Below are 22,440 nucleotides of genomic sequence, written 5' to 3'. Positions count from 1 at the left end.
GGTAGAATTTGCTCATGAATTTCCTCCTGAAGAGGTGGAGAACTTGGCCGTGTGGCAGCACGTGTCCCTCGGAGCCCTGAGCCCTGACCTCAGGGCACAAGTGGCGTCTCAGCTGTGCTCGGCAGGGCTCGGGCGGTGCCGCCAGTGGCTGAGCAGCAGCCGAGCCTTGGGAGGGCTCCCTCCTGTGGTAAGGAGATCTGCTTCTCTCTGGAAAATGAGTGAACTCCAGTTTTTCAAAGGGTTCTGTTGCACAGCTTTTTTTTATGCTTATGTGCATAAGCAAGAACTCTCATTTTAATGTTTTCTTGTAGTATGCAGCACCTTAGGAGCTGTGCTGTGCTAGTGGAGGTTCTGTGATTCTCTAGTTATTCTAATTGTTTGTTCTCTGGCTGAGCAGATGTATTTTTCTTCAGAATTTCTCATTTATGCTGTACCTTAGCAGACAACTCCTCTTCAGTTTTAAAACCTGCTGGTTTTATGCAGCATCAAATCTGGAAGATGCTCACTGGTCTCTTTGATGAAGGAACGTGAGAAACCAGAGGCTTCCACATGAAGTTTCTGCTGCCAGGGCAGCAAATGACCTGCAGTGTGTGTGAAACTCACAGAAGTAATGGATGGTTTCCCAGTTCTGGAATCTTTGTTGGCTGCTCTCCTTCTGGATTAGCTGTTCTGAACAGCTGAGGCAGCACTTTGGGCTTCTTGCCACCTTGGATCACTTTAGATGTTTCATATGAGCCTGGGGTTTTGGGTTGGTTTTCATGTAATGTGCTCTGGTTGGTCTCACGCGTTTTTTCCTCCTAGAACACTGCCCTTTCTGCCCTGCTGGCTGCCTGCAGTTCTGCTGATGCCACTCTGGAGGCAGAACTTAAAGCATCTGTCTTGGGAGTGCTCAGTCAGTTCTGGTCTTTTCTCCAGGCTAAGCAGGTAAGAGAGTTTGCTGCTCCAGCAGTGAAAGCATGTCTTGCTGCTGTTTCCTCAGATTGTTGGTACTCATTTGTTTGACTTAGGTTGGACTGTTTCAGTAGTGTAGACTGTTTCAGTGCTGCCCATCTGCTCTCAGCTGGTTTTTCTGTAGGGCAGGATGAGCTCCGGGAAGCTTGAGTTTGAATTTCCTGAATGTTACATATATGGTTCCTTGTTACTCCATCTGTTACTCAGTGTCACATTCAGACTTGCTCAAGGAGAAGCCTGAATTACCTGATTTTGGTTCATACCAGTTACACATTCAGTGTATTTTGAATATTCATCAGAATGTGACCAAAACTCAAGGTGATCTGATCAGAGCACAGCCCAGCACATGGGGCAATCACCCTGCATAAAGGAAAGAAAAAAAGGATTGTCAGGGTTTTCATGCTCCAGATTAGAAAAGAAAGTTTGAGAGAGGGAGTGAAGAGCCAACAATGTGCCCCTTCAGAGATCTTTTCAAACCTCAGCCATCCTGTGAGGACATTTGGCAACTGAAAGTGAAAAGAAACAGTTCAGATAACCTCTAGGTGCCTATTTTAGTGAGTGGTGGAAGGAGAGGAGAATTAAGAAATGTTCTTCACAAAAATCAAAGAAAATGGGCTCATAAAATATGACCACTTAGAAATACTGATATGATTATTTCAATATTTTCTTTGCTGCTTACAATGCAGTGTTCTACATCTGTGAAATCAGACTAACAATTTTGGAATGCTACTGTAACTTGACATTCTCTCCTAAGCAGTAATTCCATGAGCTAAAATGCAATGTTGCTGATATCTTGTGCTCTCTTCAAGGTCTCAGATGAGCCATGTCTCCAGAAGACACTGTGTTTATTGCTTCACCTTTTGGAATTTTTCATCCAAGCATTAGATGCTCAACTGATGACCCAGGTAAAAAAAAAAAAAATCCTAAAACCCCCAACACCACCTTATGAATTATTCACTACATGAAAACCAAGTTCTTTGTGATTTGTTGACATTTCAAATGAGTTATTTCATGGTCTGGCCTTCTCTTAACAAGGAAATAATCTTCCTTGGTTACTTTCCTGGCCTTCAAACCGAGCACATGGCATTTTGGTTAACACCGCTTTTGAGAATCCCTGTCCTCTGTAAGATAATTGAGATCTAAGGAAGTGCTTTAGGGACCATGCTCATTTCTTCCTAAAATGCACCCTGCAGCTTTATCCTGGCCAGTTCTATTGGAGGTGCAGCAATCCTCCCTCAGGTTTCTAAACTCCCTGTGTGTGGATTTAAAGATGAGCCTGCTCAGTTGCACCTGCAGTGTGTCTGATGGGCTCTGCTGGGGTTTGTGTCCTGCAGGTGTTTGCACTGCAGTCATCCCTGCTCCAGCTGCATCCCCCGGATCATGTCCGTCTGGCCATGGTGGATTTTCTCTCTTCCATGGGAAAGGTGTTTATTCCACAAGAAGCACAGGTAAATGGAATTGTGGCCTTAGTGAAATTGCCTTAGCTTTTGATAAAAAGACTTTTGATTAAATACACAAGTTCATTAAATAGATACAGGAATGCCAGGACAGTTGTCTTGGATTAATGGTCTGCAGCAGGTTTCTTTTTTATCAAGACGTGCTGAGTGCATGCAAGATGCTTCCAATGCCAGTCCTTTCTCACTGGTGAGAAGCAACAAGAAGTGAGAATAGAATGTCACCTCCCTCACAGTGGTTCTTTAACCAGACAGGGCAGTAGCATTCTCACATTTGGCAAACCTGTCCCTCAGTCTGAGAGCCAGTCTTCAATAATGAATCATGATGGTGAGATATGCTCAGCTAACTCTTGGGAACTGATGGCTGTTGGTTCTGTTGCAGAGGCAGGTTGTGCCCCAGCTGTCCTGTCTGTTTGCCTCTCTGCTGGCTGACCAGACCTGGCTGATTCAGCAGCACGCCCTGGAGGCATTCACACAGTTTGCAGAGGTGAGCAGAGCACAGCTCTGGCTGCAGGCATTTGGTTCTGTTAACTTCTGTTGTAAAAATTCTCCTGACTCAAATGTTTGCTGCTCCCCACTGCACAAGCTGGATCTGAGTTACAGCTGTTGCACATTGAAAGTGCTGGGGGCTGGTGCAGGTGGAAGAGATTTCAGGAGCTGGAAGTGAAGAAGGGTTGGGCACTGGTTGCTTGGATTGGTTGCAAGGGGGCAGATGTCATAGAAACATCTATTTTGTTCCCTTGTTAGCATGAATGTACTGAACAACCAATAACATTTTTGACAGGAAACAAGACATGAAGATGTTGTTCCTTGGTGCCTTAATTCTGAAGAAACTAAGAACAAAGTTGTTAATTTTCTGGCTAAGGTATGTGTATTGTTTAACCATTTTACTGCTATCTTAGTGTACATGTGTTATCAGCAATACACAGCATGGGTCTACCCCTGCATTATCTGCATGGCCATTAAGTAACTTTAAAATAATCTGTCTGGTTGAACTTCTCTACTTGCTTTTTATCAGCAGAATTAGCAACTGCCATTCCTATGCACACTGGTCCTCCAGTACTTTCAACAAAAGCAAAGCATTTATTATCCTTAAACAAAAAATACTTACTAAATTGCACTGTTGTTTTTGAAAGAAGTTACCTATTAAAAAGACAGGATTTGATAATTTGATTTCCTTCCCCATTTCTCTTGGATCAGTTTCTGAAATCTAAATGAGCACATATGAAACATCTCAGTGCCTTTTGCTTATTAGGAGAAGTCCTCTTAGGGCAGGTGCCTGTTGCTGCAGAACAGTGGCATTGGGAAAGGGGGGACAGCTGCAACTTGAGGCAGGGCTCTGGTTGAGCAGCTTTTGACAAGGAGATAATTTACAAAAGACCTGGTAGCTGCCAGTGATGCTGACCCAAAGTTGTAGATTACCTCAATCTCTGTGAGGAATAATATTCTTTGAACTGCTCATTAAAATCCCTCCCTGTCTCCCTTTTCTTCTGGCCTATAAACTGTGCCTGTGAAGGTTGCTAATGCTGCTGGGTTTAGTTACCTCTCCTGGGGCTTTCTCCCCAGACAAGGCAGGTGGAAGAGACAAGAGAAGCACGGACAGAACGCCTGAAGCAAGAAAGGATTACCTGGAATGCACAGGTCTTGAAAGTGGATGGAGAATTGGAGTCAACAGGAGAGGTATGTGTGATTCTGGTAATTTCTGACAGTTCTGGGGAGTCTCTGAAAAGATGAGCTACTCTTGCTGCCTTCCATGTCCTAAGAGGAAAGGTCACATGCACTCCTAGCCCTTTGTATGATGTTTTAATGGTCTGTGGTGCCTGCCAGGCAGCAAGAACCCTCACAGGACCAGGGACTCCTGCAGCTCTGCTCCACCTAAGGGGTTTCTTGCATTTGGATGAAGACTGATCCCTCAAGTACAGTATTAAATTGATGTTTCATGCAGTATTAAATTGATGTTTCATGCTTAAATCTGCAGCCTGTGGCCAAAAGAGCCTGTCACCCACCCTCTGAGGAGCAGTACAAGGCAGCAGTAGGCACCATGGAGGGAGCAGTGGAGGCTGTGAAGCTGCTGCTCCAGAAAGGGCCCCCCCCAGGCTGGCTTGCAGTGAAGCTGGAGGCTCTGCACGCAGCCATTGCCAGCCTCAGGGACAGCGTTCGGTAGGTGCTCCTCAGGCCTTGGGGACAATGACCCAGCACGGCTCCCTGGTGGGAGGGAGGAGGTGCCTTTGTGCCAGGAGGGCTGCAGAAGGAAAAGCTGTGCCATGGGGCAGTGCTCTACAGAACTGCTGGCTCCTGCTTGTGTGCCAGGATGGACTGAGGGGGGCATGCCAGCCTCTCCTGCGTGGCCTGATGGGTTTGAGTGCACACTACTGCACATGGGAGCTGTGGGGTTGTATATTGCTTGTTCTTCTACTGTGTGGAGATAAACATGCCATGCCATTGGATTCTGAATACTGAGAGGTTTGAATCTGTTGTAAAAGTAGCAGTGACCTTGTTCCTGTCACATGCAGGCACTCCACGCTAGGGTGATCCTTTAAAAATAATCTTTATTGGTCTTTACAGTTAAGAGCAGAAAGAACATGGTGCTTAAGCAGTTTGTGGTTGTTCACTGTATGGTTCCTAGCACCTCTTGTGCCATCCATTGACAGAACTATACAAACAGAAATAAATAAGTTGAATAAACTGTACATTCATCTTAAAATCATCTCTTAGCTGAAAAGTTAAAAGGAGCCATTTCTAAGGGCTTTATTTTTCTGGGAAAGGGGAAAAAACCAAACAGGAAAACCAAAGGAAAAAGGCACATTAACCAAGAAACTCAGTGTGACTTTCATTTATTGTCAGCAGTTTTTCAGGGAAGGGGTGAGTTCTGGATCAATCTCCTCCACCACTCTTGGCCTGCAGTAGCACATCAGCACCATCACCACCAGCAGCTGTCCTCTCTCTGGGAGCAGGGGCAGCACCACAGCTGGGCACATTGCTGGAGTGCAGGCTCACCCCTGCAGCTTTTGGCACAGACTGGCAAGGAGCATCCCTGGCAAGAGCTCAGGCCCCACAGGATCTTGTGGCTGTGCAGCAAGTGCCTGCCTTGTGGCAAAAGCAGTGCTGAGGTACTTTAGCCATTGTACCGGGGAAGCAGCAGCTCCTGTCACAGGATCCAACACGGCATCAATCGCCTTGGTCTCACTCACAACTGTTACCAGTTTGTATCATCTTCCCAGTTCAACTCCTCTTCTTCACCCCAGCCTGTAGCTTCAGCCTAGAATCACATAAAATTATCAAGATTAAGGGATGTGGAATGTACTCGTATGCTTAGCACAGCCCAGGAGCCAGGCAGGAGCCTTGTGTGGCTTGGGATGGCAGAGCACTCATCCACAAGACCAAAAGCACAAACATGAAGTGTCAGTTTTGCAGCTTATGGTCTTAAAGAACTTTGTCTTTAAGGTGATTCCTCTTGTAGTTCAAAAGCAGATTTAACAGGGAGTCTTATTTTTTTTTTTTCTGTTTGTATCAAACCCACTTCCCATTAAAAAAAGGATGCCATACATTAGATTATATCCTTCCCCTAGGAAAGAGCTGTTTTCTTGTTGTATTCTAACACTAAGTTTGATCTCCCCTTCCCACTGACACAGAACTCACTGGGTTCCCCCCACAATGGGGTTGGGATCATGACAGTCACAGGACACTGTGCCACTTTCATAAACAACTCCAGTTTACAGCCCAGGCTCCTCTCCCCATGCTCCCTGCTGTCCCTGGGGTAGCTCTCTTGAGGCTGAATGAGCAAAACAACTTGAAGTCAACACCTGTTCCCTAAGAGAGTTACATGTTCAGGTGGGAACACTGCCTTCCCCTCCCAGGAAACAGCAATGCTCTTTGGAGTCTCCCTGATTGGGCTACAGGGATTTATCTGCTTAAAGAAGCTCCAGTTTTGTGACCCCCTGTGTCTCTGAAAGAGAGAAAGGTTTCAGCTATTCTTTCATGAAAACAACATACTCAAAAATCTTTACTCTGTAATCCAGAGGTTCAGGTTTCCTGGACTTTAATTTAAATGCTATTATGTTTTGCTAAAAGAGTCAGGAACAACACTTCAGTCCTGAGCACTCTCTCTGCCTGAAAGCCCCTTCTGTTTGTGGATGGGACCATGTCTGTTCAGCAGCCAGGGTCCAGCCTTGTTTTACCTGTCCTGACCAAACTCTCCTTAACAAATCACAGGATTCCAGGATACAGAGTAAAAGCTGGAGCTAAAACTCCTGAGTGCTTGTAGCAGTGTACAAATGGAGTCCATTCCCTGTTTCCTAACAGAGCTCCCTTTGCTGCACCAAGTGCCCACTGCAGCACCTGCTGTGTGCTGAGGAGCCCCTCAGGGCTGCAGTCACCTAAACCTCGAGCCTCTTACCTCAATCACATCAGCTGCTGCAAATTTGGATGAGAACAGCACCTTCTGGGAGGCCCCTTCTCTGCTGGACACCCCACCTGAGTGAGTGGGAATAACTGCTTCTGTCCTTGCCTCAGGGAAAATCAAGAGGGAGGAAGAAGGTTTAATGTCTGGGATCATGTCAGCAAACCAGTCCAGCTCTGGGTCTTGTACTGGTTTCCTCTTCACTTTGATGGTGAATTCTTCTCCCAGGCCAGACTCTGATGAAGACTTCAGCCTTTCCTGAAAGGTTTTTGGCAGCACAGTTTCTCCCAGCTGTTCCTCATGGTCCCACTTGTCATTGCTCCAGCTGTTCCCATGGCAAGGCTTTGTGGGGGGACTCAGTCTGAGGCTTTTGAATTCTTTGCTCAGTTGCTGGGTACCTGGCAGAGGCCTTTCAGCTGCACCAGCCTGTGTCACACTGGGGCAGGTTCCTGAGGACACTTTACAACTGGGGCTCCTGGGTTCAAAGTCATCCCAAGGCTTCTCATCTACATCATGATCAGCAAAGTAAGGCCCCGTGCTGCCCTGCAGCTCCCGGGGCTGGATCTGGATGTTCACAGTTTTCTCAGTGTCTGTCTCCTCTGGCTCACTCCAGTCTGGCCACTCCTCTGCTGGCTTTTCTGAGGTAGTCAAAGAGCTCCTGCTGCTCCCCAGTGTGTCAATGCTTCCAGGAATTCCATTCACGGGGGGCTGAGGGCCTTGCTCACCTGTGGAAGACAAAGGTGTTACACACCCATTTAAAGAGAGCAAGGGCAGGCAGAGATGGAGTTATGTCTAAAAGTTCCTGACATTACAGGCAGCACCTGGCACGGGAACAAGCCAGTAATTGATTGGAAAGAAAGCTCCTCTTGGATTAGAAAGCAGGGACACCTTCCTGCTTGCAAAGGAGGGAATTCACCTCAGAGCCCTGGGGCAAGACAAGCTGATGGCTGATAAGCAAAGGTGGCTGAGAAAAGACCATGGAAGGAAACAGAATGAGCTCTGTCAGAATTAGCTGTAAATGCAGAGTATCTGCTGAGCTGTGAGGGGTGAAAGCACAGCACAGAATCTGCTATAAGAAAACAAAAAAATACAAATTCAAGTCCAGGCACCCAGTCTGTGTATGTCATCTTCCCAAATAGCCATTCCCTAGGATGCTAAGGATCACACTCCCCCTCCTTCACTGTTGCCCTCTGTGGTTCACTGACTCTTTCAGATCAGCACATCTTTTCAAGCAACACTTCCTTGGTGAACACTTGATTCCTGAAAGGAAGCACTAGGGCACGTTTTACCTGTCTGTGAAGCCAGGGGATTCTCCTGTTGCATGGAAAGCTTTTTGCCAGGTGCATTTGCAGAGCTGGGGAACGAGCTGGGACTGCTCTTCAGGGGCTGAGAGGTTTGGTTTCTCTGATTGATCACTCCATGACTGGGGGAACCTGCCAAGATAAAAGAAAAGAAAGGACACAAGTGCACAAGGTGTGCTGTCAGTCTGAGCTGAACTGCCTGCAGCACTGGGATGTTCTTTTTGAGCAACACTGAGGCCTGGCACAGCAATCCAACAGCTGCACCTCCTGATCCATACAGAACACAATACTCCTCTGTTCCTGCTGCCTGCAGCTCTTGTCAGTACAAAGTTATGGCAACTGTATATGGTCAGCTTTGCTGAGATGTTCCTTCAAGAAACACACAATGAATAAACTGATTAGGATCAGAGCAGATGCTTTAAAAATGCTGTTTGCCACCTGGCTGGATCCAAAATCCCAACTGCATCACAAATCCCCTGGTACCTGCCTTCTACAAAAGCCCTGCACTCACAGCAATTCCAAGCATAACTCAGGACACTACACAAAGCCCTTTCCATGCCTGGGCAGGGCACAGCACCTCCCTGCAATGAGCAATGAGTCTCTGCTCTGAAGGCTGACTGCCAGCTGCCCTCCTGTCCCAGCCTGAGGTGAGGAGGGTGCTGGGCAGGCAAGGCCATGTTTGGAGCTGCCCAAGTGTGTTCATTTCCCTGGCTCAGTGATGCCAGCTTGGCAAGCACGTGGCTGCAATTCAGTTTTGGGAGCTGCAGGGTATGGTCAGTCCTGGTGAGGGGACCCTGCTGCCAGCATTTCAAAATGGCACAGTTTGGGCCAGTGCTGCACTTCCTTCCACAGGGCTCATGTGTGCTCCCAGCCAGCTGTGCCTGCCTAGGCCAGGCATCACCAGTGCCACCAGACACACACAGCCCACAGGAAAGGACTGCAAGGAACACAGAGAAGCCACCCCCTCCCCAGTGCCCTTCATTAAGGGCACATCCTTTGAGGGGCTTGAGCAAACAGCTCATTAAGCATCATGTGCTCAGCCTCTTGTGCTGCTTTTTGCAGATCATCACTCACTGCTGAGGACAAAGGTGGAGGTTTTTGTTGTTTACCAATAGTTAAATCAGATCTGATTTTAAGTATATTCTGAAAAAGAAACCTGGTTTCACCCTGTGATCCAAAGTGGTTTATTTACTACAGTCTACTAAAATAAATAATGTAAAGAAACTAATGCAGTGAGCCATCCACAGATTTTAATGAAGGGTGGTAGCTGCCAGTACACACATAAACAGAAAGCAAGCACTTAAACTGATCTGTCATGTATTTCATTTGGTATCTCTACATCTAAAGTTGCACAGATGCTGGCTTTTCCCTTGTTATAAATATTCTGAGTTTCAGTATCCAGAGAAGCTTTCCCTTAGCACACTTGGTTCCAAGTTATCTAGCAGGTGCAGGGGCTACTGTCTTCACTTGCATTAGCTGAAAAGCCTCCAGAGAGCTGAGAAAATAGGGAAGTTGGTATTCCTTTTCCAATCTATGAATAGAAATTGGGGGAAGAACATGAGATTTACTGGTTTTAAGAACAGAAAGGACAGAGGGAATATTAAATAACTGCCTATAGAAGTCCTTCAGAAAGGCAATACAGTTTCTCCACAGAAGACACACACACTCTTCTTTACTTACAGGGATTCTTAAATTAAGAGGTTTCACTTTTTCCCAATCTATTTGGTGTATTTAAAATACTTTTATATAACTCTTCTGGAATCAATTCTGTATCTGCAAATAGCACCTAACTTAAAATCCAAGTTTGGCTGCAAATTAGCTTTTTTTTTTTAAATTAATGAGCAGGAACAGATTAATAATCCAAGAAATTCTGCCTACACTGCTTGGACAGAACAGGAGAGCATCCCAAGAGCACTCAGACTGTATCTTTTACCTTCTGGGGAGAGATCAGCAGTTTTCATGAAACTTGGTGCAGAGCTTTTGAAGATCTTTGTTCTTTCTCCACCCACAACCACTTCAGGCCCAAGCAGGGAGACGAGGACAGCCAGACTGTGCAAGGTTATGGCCACGATGGAGTCACTGGTGTCCCTCAGGCCCAGCAACACCTGCACCAACAACACACAATGTCAGCCCAGCACAAAACTCTGCTTTTGCACTGCCTGCCTCCTCAAGTGCTACTTGTGCAGCACATCTCATTTCTAATCCCCTGCAGCTCTCAGTAGAGACTGGATGTTGTTTCATAGCACAAAATTAGCCTTCCACTTTGTGCTACCAATTAAGTAGGGTGGCTGATGCTACTGGGTGAATGGGGCTCTGAGCAACCTGGTCTAGTGGAAGGTGTCCCTGCCCATGGCAGGGTTAGGTTAGATTAGATTAGATGGTCCTTAAAGTCCCTTCCAACCCAAACCATTCAGTGATTCTGTGAAGTCCCATATGTTGGGGAAGATGAAACAGGAAAGCCTTATAAATATGATTGCCTGGCAAAAGATTTTGAGAATATGGAAACTATAAGCAAGATTGAAATGAAAGCAAGCTTTGGGATACCTCAGTTACTGAACAACTGGAAACAATGGCGTGGCCAGCTGAAGGTGATCCCCTTTTGATGAAACAACACCCTCTGCTTGCAGACAGCTCCAAGGGTCAGAGCAGACCCTGCCAGCTTGGCATAAGGGCTCCAAAGAGGAGTTTTTAGGGTTTAAAATGTAACACAGTATGGTAATGTAATGATTCTTACAGGCTGTATGTAAATGCTATAGGATTTGTATCTTGTACTAGATTGGTTAGTGAGAATTAAAATATTCAACACAGAAGATTTATGGTATTGTAACAGGAACTTCCTCTCTTTTACTCTTTTGCTCTCTCTCATCCTCTTTACCACGCTCTTGCCTTCTCTCTCTTTACCTCTCTTTACTTCTCTGGGGCCTGCTCTGAGCTGTGGCTGGCAGCTCCCAGCAGGGCCCTGCACCCAGGCCCTTTGCAATAACCCACAAGTTCCAGACCTGGCTGCAGAGATCTCTGCTCTCCATCTGTCCCGACCGTCCTACCCCCATATTCCAGCACGCAGCACCCGCGTTCCGGCACGCAGCACCCGCGTTCTGGGATGCAGCACCCACGTTCCAGCACGCAGCACCCGCGTTCTGGGATGCAGCACCCACGTTCCAGCACGCAGCACCCATGTTCTGGGATGCAGCACCCGCGTTCCGGCACGCAGCACCCGCGTTCTGGCACGCAGCACCCCTGAGGTGCTGTCCCTAACCTGGGGCAGTATGATGTTCTTCAGCTCCTCCCGAGAGAACAGCTCTGCATAGGCGTGGATGTGAGACAGCAGCACCATCCTCACGTGCTCCTCGTGCACCTCAAAGAGCTTCAGCAGCACAGGGATCACGTGGGCCTGGAACAGGGCTGGTGACAGCAGGCAGCTGGTCTGGCTCTCCCCACTTTGCTCTAGGGAACAGAGGGGAGGGTGGGAAAAGGCTGCTTCACCCAGCAGAGACAGCTCACCCAGCAGCTACTGAGTGGTGACACAGGATCATTGCTAATTCTCCTCCCAGCACCAGCAGAGCAGTGCAAAGGAGGAGGCACAGATAACTGTCCTGTCCAGTTCTGTCTCTTACAGCATTTGTTCTGCTTAGGGAAACACCACTATTCCCGTGATCCAGTGAAACAACTGCTCTGAATTCATTCCAAACTTGTCAGGAATAATTGTGATGAGGAAGTATTTAAAGGTCACCTTTCTTTGGGCCCAGCAGATGAGGAAGAAAACTCTTGACAGCTACAGGTTCTGCAAACACGAGCTGATTGAGTAGGAGAGGCACCAGCCGTGATGCTATCAGCTCCTCTGACAATCCAGCCACCCTGTCCAGCAGGAATCTGCATTCCAGGAAACAGCAATTAGTATCAAGGCAGCCTTCCATGCATTTATGCCTGTTTCCCTTTATCATTTTCCCCTTTTTGTGTCTGACTCATGCAGAGTCAGTGTCCCACTGCAGCCTTTTCCTCTGTCTGCATTCTGACCTACAGAGAGAAGCCTCTGCTCCTGCCTGAGGCAAAGATAGCACAGCCCAGGAGCCAGAACCACATCCTGTAACACCCCACACCCGGATCATGGGCTGGCACAAGCACATCCAGCTGGCACACGAAGCTGCTGGGGCATCAAACTGCCTGAGCTGCTGGCATCTCCTGTCAAGAGCTACAGTCAAAACTGCAGCAGAGAGCTCTCCTCTCACTCCTCACCCTGGTCCATTGGAAGGATTTTCCTGCTGCTTTGGAAAAGGCTGTTCTACCTACCACACAAGGGAAGTTTCCCTTGCACAAAGGGAATCCCCTTTTGAAACCACTTCCATCTAATGAGGCCAACAGACTGGGTTTATCAGAGCTTAATTTTGTGCTTTAATTTTTTTTTTTAATTTAACTGCTCCTGTCTGTCAGATTTTAATTTTTAAAATATTAATTATCAGTTACTGCTGTCTCTTTATGCTTGAAGGAGACCAAGAGAAAGGTGCACATGCTGGGAAGGCCCCTCTGCCTGATGGAAGGGCAGCACTCCCCTGTCTTTAGGCAAAGTGTTCATCCCCTCCCTCAGTAAACACTGCTGACACAGAGATAGTGAGAAACACTCTGAATGTTCCTGCTAAGGATCCCCATTCTCCTCTTACTTCTCCACTTAAACCTCAAACTAATTAAAAATAACTGATGTATAAAATAAGCAAGAAAACAGCCCTGTGAGAACACCAAGGCTCTTTTATATGGAAAAGAAAAAATCAGCTTCTCCCCTTTTCAGGCCTAGATAATGCCATGATTACACAGAAAATTCCCTGACAGAAAAATTCTTGGGGACCACAACAGTGAGATTTACTGCAAGATGTTCCACTACTGCAGCTGAGACATCCATTACAGGCAACAGCTTTACTCTTGGCTCCACATGATTAATTCACCCAGCAAGTCTTACTGCAAACTCTCTCACTGGCAGCTGCATCCCTCTGGAGGCTGGGGAGCATCAGGATGATGCTGAGCCCAGCAGGGACTGCTCCTCCCAACCACCAAACCAGTCACAGGGAATTGGGAAATGAGAGCTGGAGAGGTTCCTCTTTGATAGGGCTCTCACTTTGGCTGGAGTACCCAGAGTGTTACAGAGTGACCAAGGTTCTGCCAAAGCCACCAAATCTGCCACCTGAGGAAGCACCTCTGGCCAGGAGCCTTCCCAGGTCCCCCCACAATCCATTTGCAGAAGTGTGCTTTATCATTCTGAAATGAGAAGTTTCCACATTACAGTTCCTTCACTTACTTGAAAAATTCAGTTTTCTCCTCCTCAGACTTTAGCGTTAAGGTCTTCAGAAAATTCACAACTTCCAGAAAATCATTCCTAAGCACAAAACCAAAAGCTGTCAAGTGTAATCCTTATTGATGCTTAAACCACCCACTGTGAAGAGACTGAAACCCCCCACCACTCTTTTAGCAGAGAGAAGAGACAGAGGCACCCAAGCCAAATGCTGCTGGATCAAGAGTGCCAGCAAGGAGGTGACAGCTGAAGGCTGCTGCTCAGCACCTCTCTGGGAGGGCTGGGAACATCTTCCTCGTTCAAGGAGCCTCTTTGTCAAGGATCCCTGATTAAGTCTGCACTCCCATCCCATCTTCAAAGCAGCATCAAGACCAAGAGAGGCCTGATATTCCTGTCCTTACCTGAAGAACTCGTGAGACAAGAGGCTGGACAGTGGTGGGCGACACTTTGGGTCTGGATTCAGCAGTGTACAGTGCAAGGTTTGCTGAAAGCTGGAGAGAATATCTGCTGAAACTGAAATCCAGAGCACCTACTGTTAGATTCCTCTCTCCACACTGAACAAGATACATTCAGGACTCCTCCACCCCACACAAAAACTTAATTTTAGCAAAAGTGCCAAAGGAAGGGGAAAGTAGCATTTCCATTTCCCTTCCTAACCTGCCTGGCTACTGGGCCTCCAAGGAGTGCTACTGTTCTCCCAAGAAACTTCCTGCTGCCTCTCTGCTGAAGTGGCAGCCCCTGCTCAGCTGTGGCTCTCAAGACCCCCCTGCCACATCCATAACCCTTGGCAGGACCAGAGCAGGTTTGGGAGTGCTCGTGTCACGTGGGCTGGTGACCTCCAGCCACACCTGACCACGTCCCCACAGGAAAAGGGGAACACAGGAAAAAAGTCTGCAAGCAAGGAAAAACACTGGCCACTGAGCCCACAGCACTGCTGCCAGCTGCAGAGCAAGGTGGAACCTTCAACCACACCAGGAGTGAACCACAGGGCCTGTCAGCAGCAAAATAAACCAGTGTCATTCTCACCCTGACCATGGAGAACTGTCAGGAGATTCTCAACTGTTGTCCCAAATGCGTAGGCGTCCCTCGCATGCCCGTAGCTGCTGGGCAGCATTTTGAAGTCTGCAGACTGAAAACAAAACAAAACACAAAAAAAAAAAAACCCCAGCAAGGCAGGAGCTTATGAAATATGTGGTGTTTTCCATAAGTCTTTATTCCCACCCCCCACCATATGCACTCTCTAATTCTTTTTATAGCACCAAAGCTCCACTGTGTACCCTACAAGTCGAATATTATGCTAAAAAAACCTCCACTGGGGAATTTATAACCCAAAGGAGCAACTCCATCATGATGAAACAACTCCCTGATGAATGCAGGCAGTCAACAGCTTTCAGCATTTCTATGGAAACAGGCAGTAATTAGAGAGCAGAAGCTGCTCCTTCAGCACAGGCTGCTCCAAGGATTCTCAATGGCTGGGAAGTGACTGACAGGTAGGAAAAAGCCTGTGCTGAGTTACACAACCACAGGACTACAGTGGTTTGGGCAATCTCAGCAACTACTCTGATTTTTGCAAAACTTTGGTGATTTAGAAGCAACACAAAGCATTTGAAAAGTCACATTACCTGTGCCCAACACCATTCCCAAAGCAGGGATGGGACAGAGGAGGGACAAAAGGAAACCTCAGATAATATCCAAGAGCCACTTCCATGCCATTTAGGCATGAGGAAATACAACATGAATGTAAAAACACTTCCTGCCCAGCAGGTTTTTCTTTGCTGGGAGCAGGGAGCCCCTTGAGCTGACACTCACCATCTCCTCGCAGGGGATGCACGACTGGTCTCGCACCGACCTCACGTGACAGAGGAACTGCAAGGACAACAGGGGGCCATGAGCTGATCCCTGTCCCCTCAGTGCCAAGAGGGGGCCATGAGCTGATCCCTGTCCCCTCAGTGCCAACAGGAGCCATGAGCTGATCCCTGTCCCCTCAGTGCCAAGAGGGCATGAGCTGATCCCTGTCCCCTCAGCACCGAGGGGACCATGAGCTGATCCCTGTCCCCTCAGAGCCAAGAGGAGGCCATGAGCTGATCCCTGTCCCCTCAGTGCCAAGAGGGGACCATGAGCTGATCCCTGTCCCCTCAATGCCAAGAGGGGACCATGAGCTGATCCCTGTCCCCTCAGTGCCAAGAGGGGACCATGAGCTGATCCCTGTCCCCTCAATGCCAAGAGGGGACCATGAGCTGATCCCTGTCCCCTCAATGCCAAGAGGAGGCCATGAGCTGATCCCTGTCTCCTCAATGCCAAGAGGGGACCATGAGCTGATCCCTGTCCCCTCAGAGCCAAGAGGGGGCCATGAGCTGATCCCTGTCCCCTCAGTGCCAGGAGGGGACCATGAGCTGATCCCTGTCCCCTCAGAGCTAAGAGGGGGCCATGAGCTGATCCCTGTCCCCTCAGTGCCAAGAGGAGGCCATGAGTTTCCTCCCTGTCCCCTCAGTGCCAAGAGGGGACCATGAGCTGATCCCTGTCCCCTCAGTGCCAAGAGGGGGCCATGAGCTGATCCCTGTCCCCTCAGTGCCAAGAGGGGAGCATGAGCTGATCCCTGTCCCCTCAGCACCAAGAGGGGCCAAGGGGGGGCCATGAGCTGATCCCTGTCCCCTCAGTGCCAAAAGGCAGCCATGAGCTGATCCCTGTCCCCTCAGTGCCAAAAGGCAGCCATGAGCTGATCCCTGTCCCCTCAGTGCCAAGGGAGGGCCATGACCTGATCCCTGTCCCCTCAGTGCCAAGCAGCTGTGCCCCTTCCACTTCTGCTGGCACCCAGGACAAGCTGTGCCTGACTCTGCACAGCAGGCAGCAGAAATCAAAACAGGAATTGTTCTTTCTGCTACCAAGCAGTGAAAATGCCACCAGCACAAGCTAAGAAGGCATTTACATTATTTTCCTTAATGTCTCATTTCAACCTGAATCCTCCTGCTCTTTTTTAATTTTTATATCAGTCCAGAAAGCAAAGATTTCTCACTCTCCAGCCAGTAGTGTCCCTTTGAAAAGCAGCTGTGTTTTGGCTAATGGAGAATTAATTTGTGTGGACATTTTAGTTTATAGTAATGGTGTCCTCAGAGCAAAGTTCCAGGACAGAGCTGGAAGTGAGCCAACACATTTAATAGCAAATCCAGCTAAGTGGAAGGACTTGGGCCTTTCCCCCCATAGATGGCCAAATTCCACAGGCCAGGAATCCTCCCCTGAACATCCAGGGTGCACTTGGCTTGGCTCTTACCTCTGGGGTGGCTTCACTGAATTTACAGACTGTTTCCATTCCTCCCAGCTTCCAGTGCCCGTCCTCACTCACAAACACGGATGACAAACAGACGTTGTTATGAGTTAGGTTTCCCTAAAACATAAAAACCAAAAAAAAAAGGGTAACTGACTTGGGGGATAGATGAAGATGTTGAATCTTAATCAGCACTAATTAGGTACTGCAGGGGGCTGAGGGAAAGCTGCCAAAAAACCACACAGCTCCTCTGGGACTTTGTCGGTGACCAGCAGGTGCCAGGCAGGAGGGCCAGGGTCTTAGAGCAGACAAAGCTCTAATTGTCACAGCCCCTGCAATGCAACTGTAAATCCAACTGTGAACACAAAACCCCAGAGCTATAGTCTGAGCTGGGATTTACCTGGGCAAACCCACAGTGCCCAGACAGGGCAGAGTGACACAAACACCAAGGCCAAGCAATCCCAGTTCCCTAAAGCAAGTACTGCAAGCAGATCCATGAACTGAGAACTGCTTGCTCCCTCATTTCCACAACATTTTCAATTACCCTTCCTCCCCCAAAGCAGGCAACTTTAGCAGTGTCAGCCTACAAGCACTGTGGGGCACATGTCTGTCCTTTTGGGAGGAACCAGCAGCCAGTCACCCAGACAAGGCCAGGTACAACCCTGTCACATTTCCTCCATCTCCCAGCAGAGCCTGATGATGCTGCCAGGGGTACCTACCCTGTCATGGAGGAAGATGAGTGCCAGCAACACATCATAGATGCCTGCACAGATTTCTGCAGCAGAGAGTGTCTCCAGGACCATCTCCAGGGGCTTCACCCGCTCTGTCACCAGGTGGATCCCGTTGGCTTCCACGGTGCAGGAGAGGAAGCGCAGGAGGCAAGGGTGGCGCAAGGTTTTCAGGTGCTTCAGGAACAAAGATGTGTCAGACCTCCTCTGAGGCAGCTCCTTCAGCTGCACAGCTTAGTCCTGCCCCCTTAGCCATGCTTTCTCATGGAATTCACACAGCCCATCCCTGCTCCTCACCAAGCACCCTGCAAATTCCCTCGCTCAGACTGCAGAACTTGTTATAATGTAATGGAACAGAATCATAGAATGGTCTGGGGTGGAAGGACCTTAAAGACCATCTTGTTCCATCCACCTCCCGTGGGCAGGGACACCTTCCCAGCTTGCTCCAAACCCTGCCCAGACTGGCCTTGACTCTTCCAGGGATCCAAGGGCAGCCACAGCTTCTCTGTGGGCAACCTGTGCCAGGGCCTCACCACCCCCACAGAGAAGAATTTCTTCCCCTGTATCCAATCTAAACCTACTCTCTCTCAGTTTGAAGCCATTTCCCCTTGTCCTGTCACTACATGTTCTTGTCTCTCCATCTGTCTTGTAAGCTCCCTGCTGGCACTGGATGGAGAAAAATCTTACACAGAATAAAAGCATTATAATAAATATGGCATTTTGGGTAGGATTCACCCTAGAAAGACCCTGACTTGCATCAGCAGGAGGAGGCAGCACCTTGCAAAGGCTGCCTGAACATTGCATTGTCTGAACATTGCATTGTCTGAACACTGCTGCTCTCAGCATGCAGCGCTGGCCAGGCTGGCTTCCACGTTCCTGCTGCCCTCACTCCCAAGGGCTGGACCCCATTAACCGATTCCCATCCTGCCAACAGGAGGAGGGGGAGCTGTGCAGTGTGTCCCAGCCCAGGCAGTACCTTGGCAGCTTTGTTGACCTTGTCCTGGCTGTCCCTCTTGTACACGAAGACGGAGGCGCGTTTGCCATCCTGCAGCACGGCCGGGTGGATGCTGTGCCCGCTGGGCAGCGTCAGGGGCGGCTCCTCCAGGCTGTAGCTCTTCAAAGCACTGTTCTCCGAGCCCATCCCTTGCACAGCTGCCCTGCTCACCACAAACAGGCCCTGGCTGCAGGAGGATTTGCTTTGGGCAGGTTTAGTTCCAGCAGGTGCTGTCCAGGTCACGTTCAGAGCATTTTCTGCAAAGCAAGGAACAGACATGAAGAATCTCCTCCTGCCAGTATCTGTTGGGTCCCAGGACATTGCTCTGGCTGCCCTGGGTGATTCCAGACCCTGGCAAGGGGCTCAGAGACCTTGGCACAGAGTCAAAGACACCTGTGCCTTTGATTTTAGCCCATGGAAACAATTACCAACTTTGTGTGAAGATTTACAAGACACAAGAGTTTGAGTAGAATGATAGTGAATTTGTCATAGGGTGAAAAAGTAGAATTTTGGGGATTTAGAATGGGGGTTCAAGAGGCAAGATGGAGGAATCTGAGCATGTCCTCTCCTTCTTCTCCTTGTCCTCCATCTTCTGCTGTGGTGATGACACTTTTGGATTGGTTTAGAGTAGAGACAGACTGTCTAACACAGGTGATAGGTATTGGAAAATTATTGTAAATAAAGCACAGGTAGTTCTTAGTATAAAATGTTAACACCACCCCAGGGGCAGTCACTGTGCCACAACCCAACCTGCTGGACAGATCTCAGCAGGTCAGAGAAGGAATGTGACAGATAAGAGAAAATAAACAACCTTGAAAAGCACAACTGAGGAATCTCAACTTCTTCTTCAGTCATAGGGATGGGAAAAAAAGACTCTTTAATACCTCAGGAGCCATTCCAGCAACACAAAACCCGAGAAGTATCCATCCTCTCCTTGAGTTTAAGGACAAGAATAAAATCCCCAAAGTTTACTTTGTAAAGGAAACCCAGTGTCCACAAAAGGTTTGGATCAACAGGAGCAGCTCTCAGCAGCGGGGCTTGGACTGCACTGGCACCTGTGTCAGCATCAGCAGCAGCTCTGACACAGAGCAGCACCCACAGCCCATCCCTGACCTTGCTGACTGAGACCCACCAACAGCAGCATCCAGCAACACCCCCAGCCACACAGACACCCCCTCCAAGGGTTAAACTGACATGAAGCTCAGTCACCAGTTAGAAAGTGTGACTGCCACTCCACAAGGAGCCCCTGGCCTTCTTACAAACACTGTTCCTCAACTCTCCAAGCCAGAGAAGAATTCAGTGAAGGAGGAAGGGTTACAAGCTGGATTTCAGGAGGTCACCTATAGCCAGGTACCCTTCAGGAGCATGTTTTCCCCCTTGATTACCTCCTCTCCATGTGACAAATATTCCTTCTGCCTGCCAACATTTCCTTCCTCCCACAGCCTGTCAGGAAGAGGCTGACACAGATTTCTGTGCCGTTTCCTCACACACAAAACCAGTAAAACAAACACACTGATTGCAGAGGCTTTTTTGGAAAACACTGACCCAGCACATGCTCTGTCATCAGGCTTGTGATCACAGGCCACAGGTGAGACCTGAACCTGTCTGCACACAGAAGTCAGCAAACCCTCCTCAGGAATCAGAGGGACAGAGCAAACCCTCACTTGTCAGGAAAAGGGGGGGGAATTGCCCACCCCCAAGCTTTTCATTTTTTGCAACTGGAGAATTGCTTTATTGTGGTTGTTCCCAGCCATGACCTGAGGCTTCAGGGAGGCAGCAACATAGGAGTCTCCCAACCTTCCAGCAGAGCTGTTCCACCCAAGCTGCTGCTCTGGCCCCTCACCTGTGTCTCCAGTTCAGTCTCCCAGGAGCCCTGAGGTCAGAAGTGCTCAGGGCCTTTGCAAAGAGCTGGTTTGTTACAGTTCCCTGGCTCCTTCAACCCTCCAGAGGGTGCCAAGTGAGGGTACAACAACCCCTGCAGCCTGAAATGGGGGGAACAGGGGCTTTTAATCAATTCTGTGTCCTGATCCACCTAGAATCTGAATTGAATTAACTACAGGGCTTACAGCTTCCTCATTCTCTCCCCTCTGGTGTCAGGCAGGGATCTGCATCTTTTCAGCACTGATTCCTTAAATGGGACCTTTAGGACATAAAGGGAAAGTTATGGAAATCTAAACTGCAGCTTCCCAGCACTACACAGAGGAGCTGACAGGTGAAAAGGAAACACAGTGCAGCAATAACACGTGCCTATAAACTAGATATTTCTTTAGTGAGCTCCCTGGGACAAAAGCATTCATGCTGCTCCCAGACAGAACCTGGGGGCTCTGTCCTGGCTGCCCCAGCTCATCCTCCTCACCCGTGTGCAAGGCACCAGCTGCTGCTCCTGGGCACAGCCAGTGCACTTCTCTGCATTCTGCTCTTCCCAGCTGGGCCTCATTTAGTTGTTCTACCTCAGTGATTTCTCACTCAGGACACCTGAAAGAATCTGGGCTCACCTGATGCCTCAGGTTCCTCCAAATACACGTGGACATATTTGTCTTCAGAGACACACACAGTTCAGGAACAGAACCATGGAATGGTCTGGGTTAGAAGGGATTTTAAAAACTCATCTCATTCCCTTCCACTATCCCAGGCTGCTCCAAGCTCCATCCAACCTGGCTCTGGGCACTTGCAGGGATGTGGCAGCCACAGCTTCTCTGGGCAACCTGTGCCAGTGCCTCCCCACCCTCACAAGGAAGAATTTCTTCCACACACCTCACCTAATTTTCCCCAGGTTCCATTTGCAGCCATTCCCACCTTGTCCTGCCACATTTCCTGATGAAGAGTTCCTCTCCAGCTTCCCTGGAGCCCCTTCAGATACTGGAAGGCTTCTATGAGGTCTCCAGGCAACCTCTTCCAGGCAGAACAACCCCGACTCTACCAGCCACAGGGGAGGTGCCCCAGTCCCCTTATCAACTTCATGGTCTCCTCTGGACTTGCTCCAACAGTTCCGCGTACTTCTCATGCTGAATACTGCAACACCAGAGTCATCCTCACGCCCGTGATGTAGCTGAGACCTGCTGTACCAACAGCCAGCTGCAAACACACCGCCCCTCTCCAGGGAACCTCCCCTCGGGATAAACAGGAGCAGCCTGTGGCACCCCGAGCTTTTTTTACGGCTACTGAAAGTCCAGCTGGCAAAAGCATCTGCAAAGGTCTGTGCCCAGGTGTGGCTCTCCGGAGCCAAAACAAACCATTACTCACGCAACTATGAGTTAAGAGCATTAACCCTTTTGTATCTTATTTTCAACAGATTGTAAACGTAAATGTCAGATGTAATACACAGAACACCCTAGAAGAGACAGGAGCCCGGCAGGGAAAGCCAGAGCGATTGGTAGTAAAGGACAATGTGGATTTACTACCAGAAAGAGGTGGAATTCCCATTTAGCTTCCCTGCGGAGTGAATGACAGCCGCATATTCACCTGAAACACACACAGCAGCTCACGGAGAGGCTGCTCCCGGCTTTCCAGGCGCCCTCCCAGGCCAGCAGAGCCCCCGGGAAGGGCTCTCAGCGGTGCCGGGCTTTGCTCCCGAAGGCAGAAGTGTCCCAGCGTGACACCCCCAAATGCTCGCCCCTGGGCACCCCGCACACGGGCCCCTGGCAGGCAGGGGGGATCAGCAGCCCCCTGGGAAGGAAGCCCGGCTCCACCGCGCTCCCCCGAGGCCGGTCCGACCCCGGGCACCGGGCAGAGCGCGGTTAAAACATCCGGGAGCCGCGGAACAGCACAGCCAGAGCCGCCACTGCGGAGCTTCGCCCGCTGCCCGCGGTCACAGCCCGGCCCGGAGGCGGCACCGTGTCCGCAGCGGGGCTGACAGGGCCCGGCCCGGCCCGGCCGTCAGACCCCACGGCTGCCCTCACCCTCGGCCCGCCCGTCCCGTTCACCTGTCCCCGCCGGGCCGGGGCTCCGGTGCCGCTGGGCCCCGCCGGCCGCTCCGTCTGTCCGTCCGTCTGTCTGTCCTTCCGCCCGGCCGGCCCGGCAGCGCCGCCCGCCTCGCGCGCCCCCTGGCGCCCGGCGGCCGCAGCGCCCTCAGC

At 49.5% G+C, this 22,440-nt stretch overlaps 2 protein-coding genes across 3 annotated transcripts in view; one reads left to right on the top strand and one right to left on the bottom strand.

Moving 5' to 3' along the window:
* FIRRM (FIGNL1 interacting regulator of recombination and mitosis) overlaps positions 1-10,917 on the top strand; it is a 24,679-nt gene extending 13,762 nt beyond the window's left edge. Inside the window, exons 17-25 of the mRNA XM_077181946.1 lie at positions 2-187; positions 802-924; positions 1,761-1,856; positions 2,286-2,399; positions 2,788-2,892; positions 3,190-3,270; positions 3,972-4,085; positions 4,384-4,565; positions 6,708-10,917. Coding sequence (XP_077038061.1) covers positions 2-187; positions 802-924; positions 1,761-1,856; positions 2,286-2,399; positions 2,788-2,892; positions 3,190-3,270; positions 3,972-4,085; positions 4,384-4,565; positions 6,708-6,834 — 1,128 coding nt within the window. The 3' untranslated portion in view covers positions 6,835-10,917. The remainder of the gene's footprint in view (position 1; positions 188-801; positions 925-1,760; positions 1,857-2,285; positions 2,400-2,787; positions 2,893-3,189; positions 3,271-3,971; positions 4,086-4,383; positions 4,566-6,707) is intronic.
* Positions 4,935-22,440, bottom strand: SCYL3 (SCY1 like pseudokinase 3). Of its 2 annotated transcripts, none has more exons than XM_054638663.2 (14): positions 22,291-22,440; positions 18,350-18,624; positions 17,365-17,550; positions 16,652-16,765; positions 15,193-15,249; positions 14,410-14,512; positions 13,785-13,896; positions 13,390-13,467; positions 11,836-11,975; positions 11,362-11,549; positions 10,039-10,210; positions 8,094-8,237; positions 6,802-7,529; positions 4,935-5,664 (listed from the first exon to the last, which is right to left on the bottom strand). In XM_054638663.2, exons 2-14 carry the CDS (start codon positions 18,512-18,514, stop codon positions 5,602-5,604), a joined length of 2,250 nt encoding a protein of 749 aa, XP_054494638.2. In that variant the 5' UTR covers positions 18,515-18,624; positions 22,291-22,440; the 3' UTR covers positions 4,935-5,601. The 2 variants fall into 2 exon arrangements, with proteins under 2 accessions (XP_054494638.2, XP_054494639.2); XM_054638664.2 differs by lacking the exon at positions 22,291-22,440 and adding an exon at positions 21,830-21,852.

This window comes from Agelaius phoeniceus, chromosome 8, assembly GCF_051311805.1.
Source record: "Agelaius phoeniceus isolate bAgePho1 chromosome 8, bAgePho1.hap1, whole genome shotgun sequence".
Classification (NCBI taxonomy): domain Eukaryota; kingdom Metazoa; phylum Chordata; class Aves; order Passeriformes; family Icteridae; genus Agelaius; species Agelaius phoeniceus.
This window is presented reverse-complemented; position numbering and strand designations above follow the sequence as displayed.

Coding starts and splice junctions, on each gene's coding strand:
- SCYL3 (XM_054638663.2), bottom strand. CDS start 18,514: ATGGGCTCGGAGAACAGTGCTTTGAAGAGCTACAGCCTGGAGGAGCCG. Junction 15,250..16,651: donor TCAGTGAAGCCACCCCAGAG/GTAAGAGCCAAG, acceptor TTGTCCTTGCAG/TTCCTCTGTCACGTGAGGTC. Junction 11,976..13,389: donor GAGAAAACTGAATTTTTCAA/GTAAGTGAAGGA, acceptor CCTGGAATGCAG/ATTCCTGCTGGACAGGGTGG.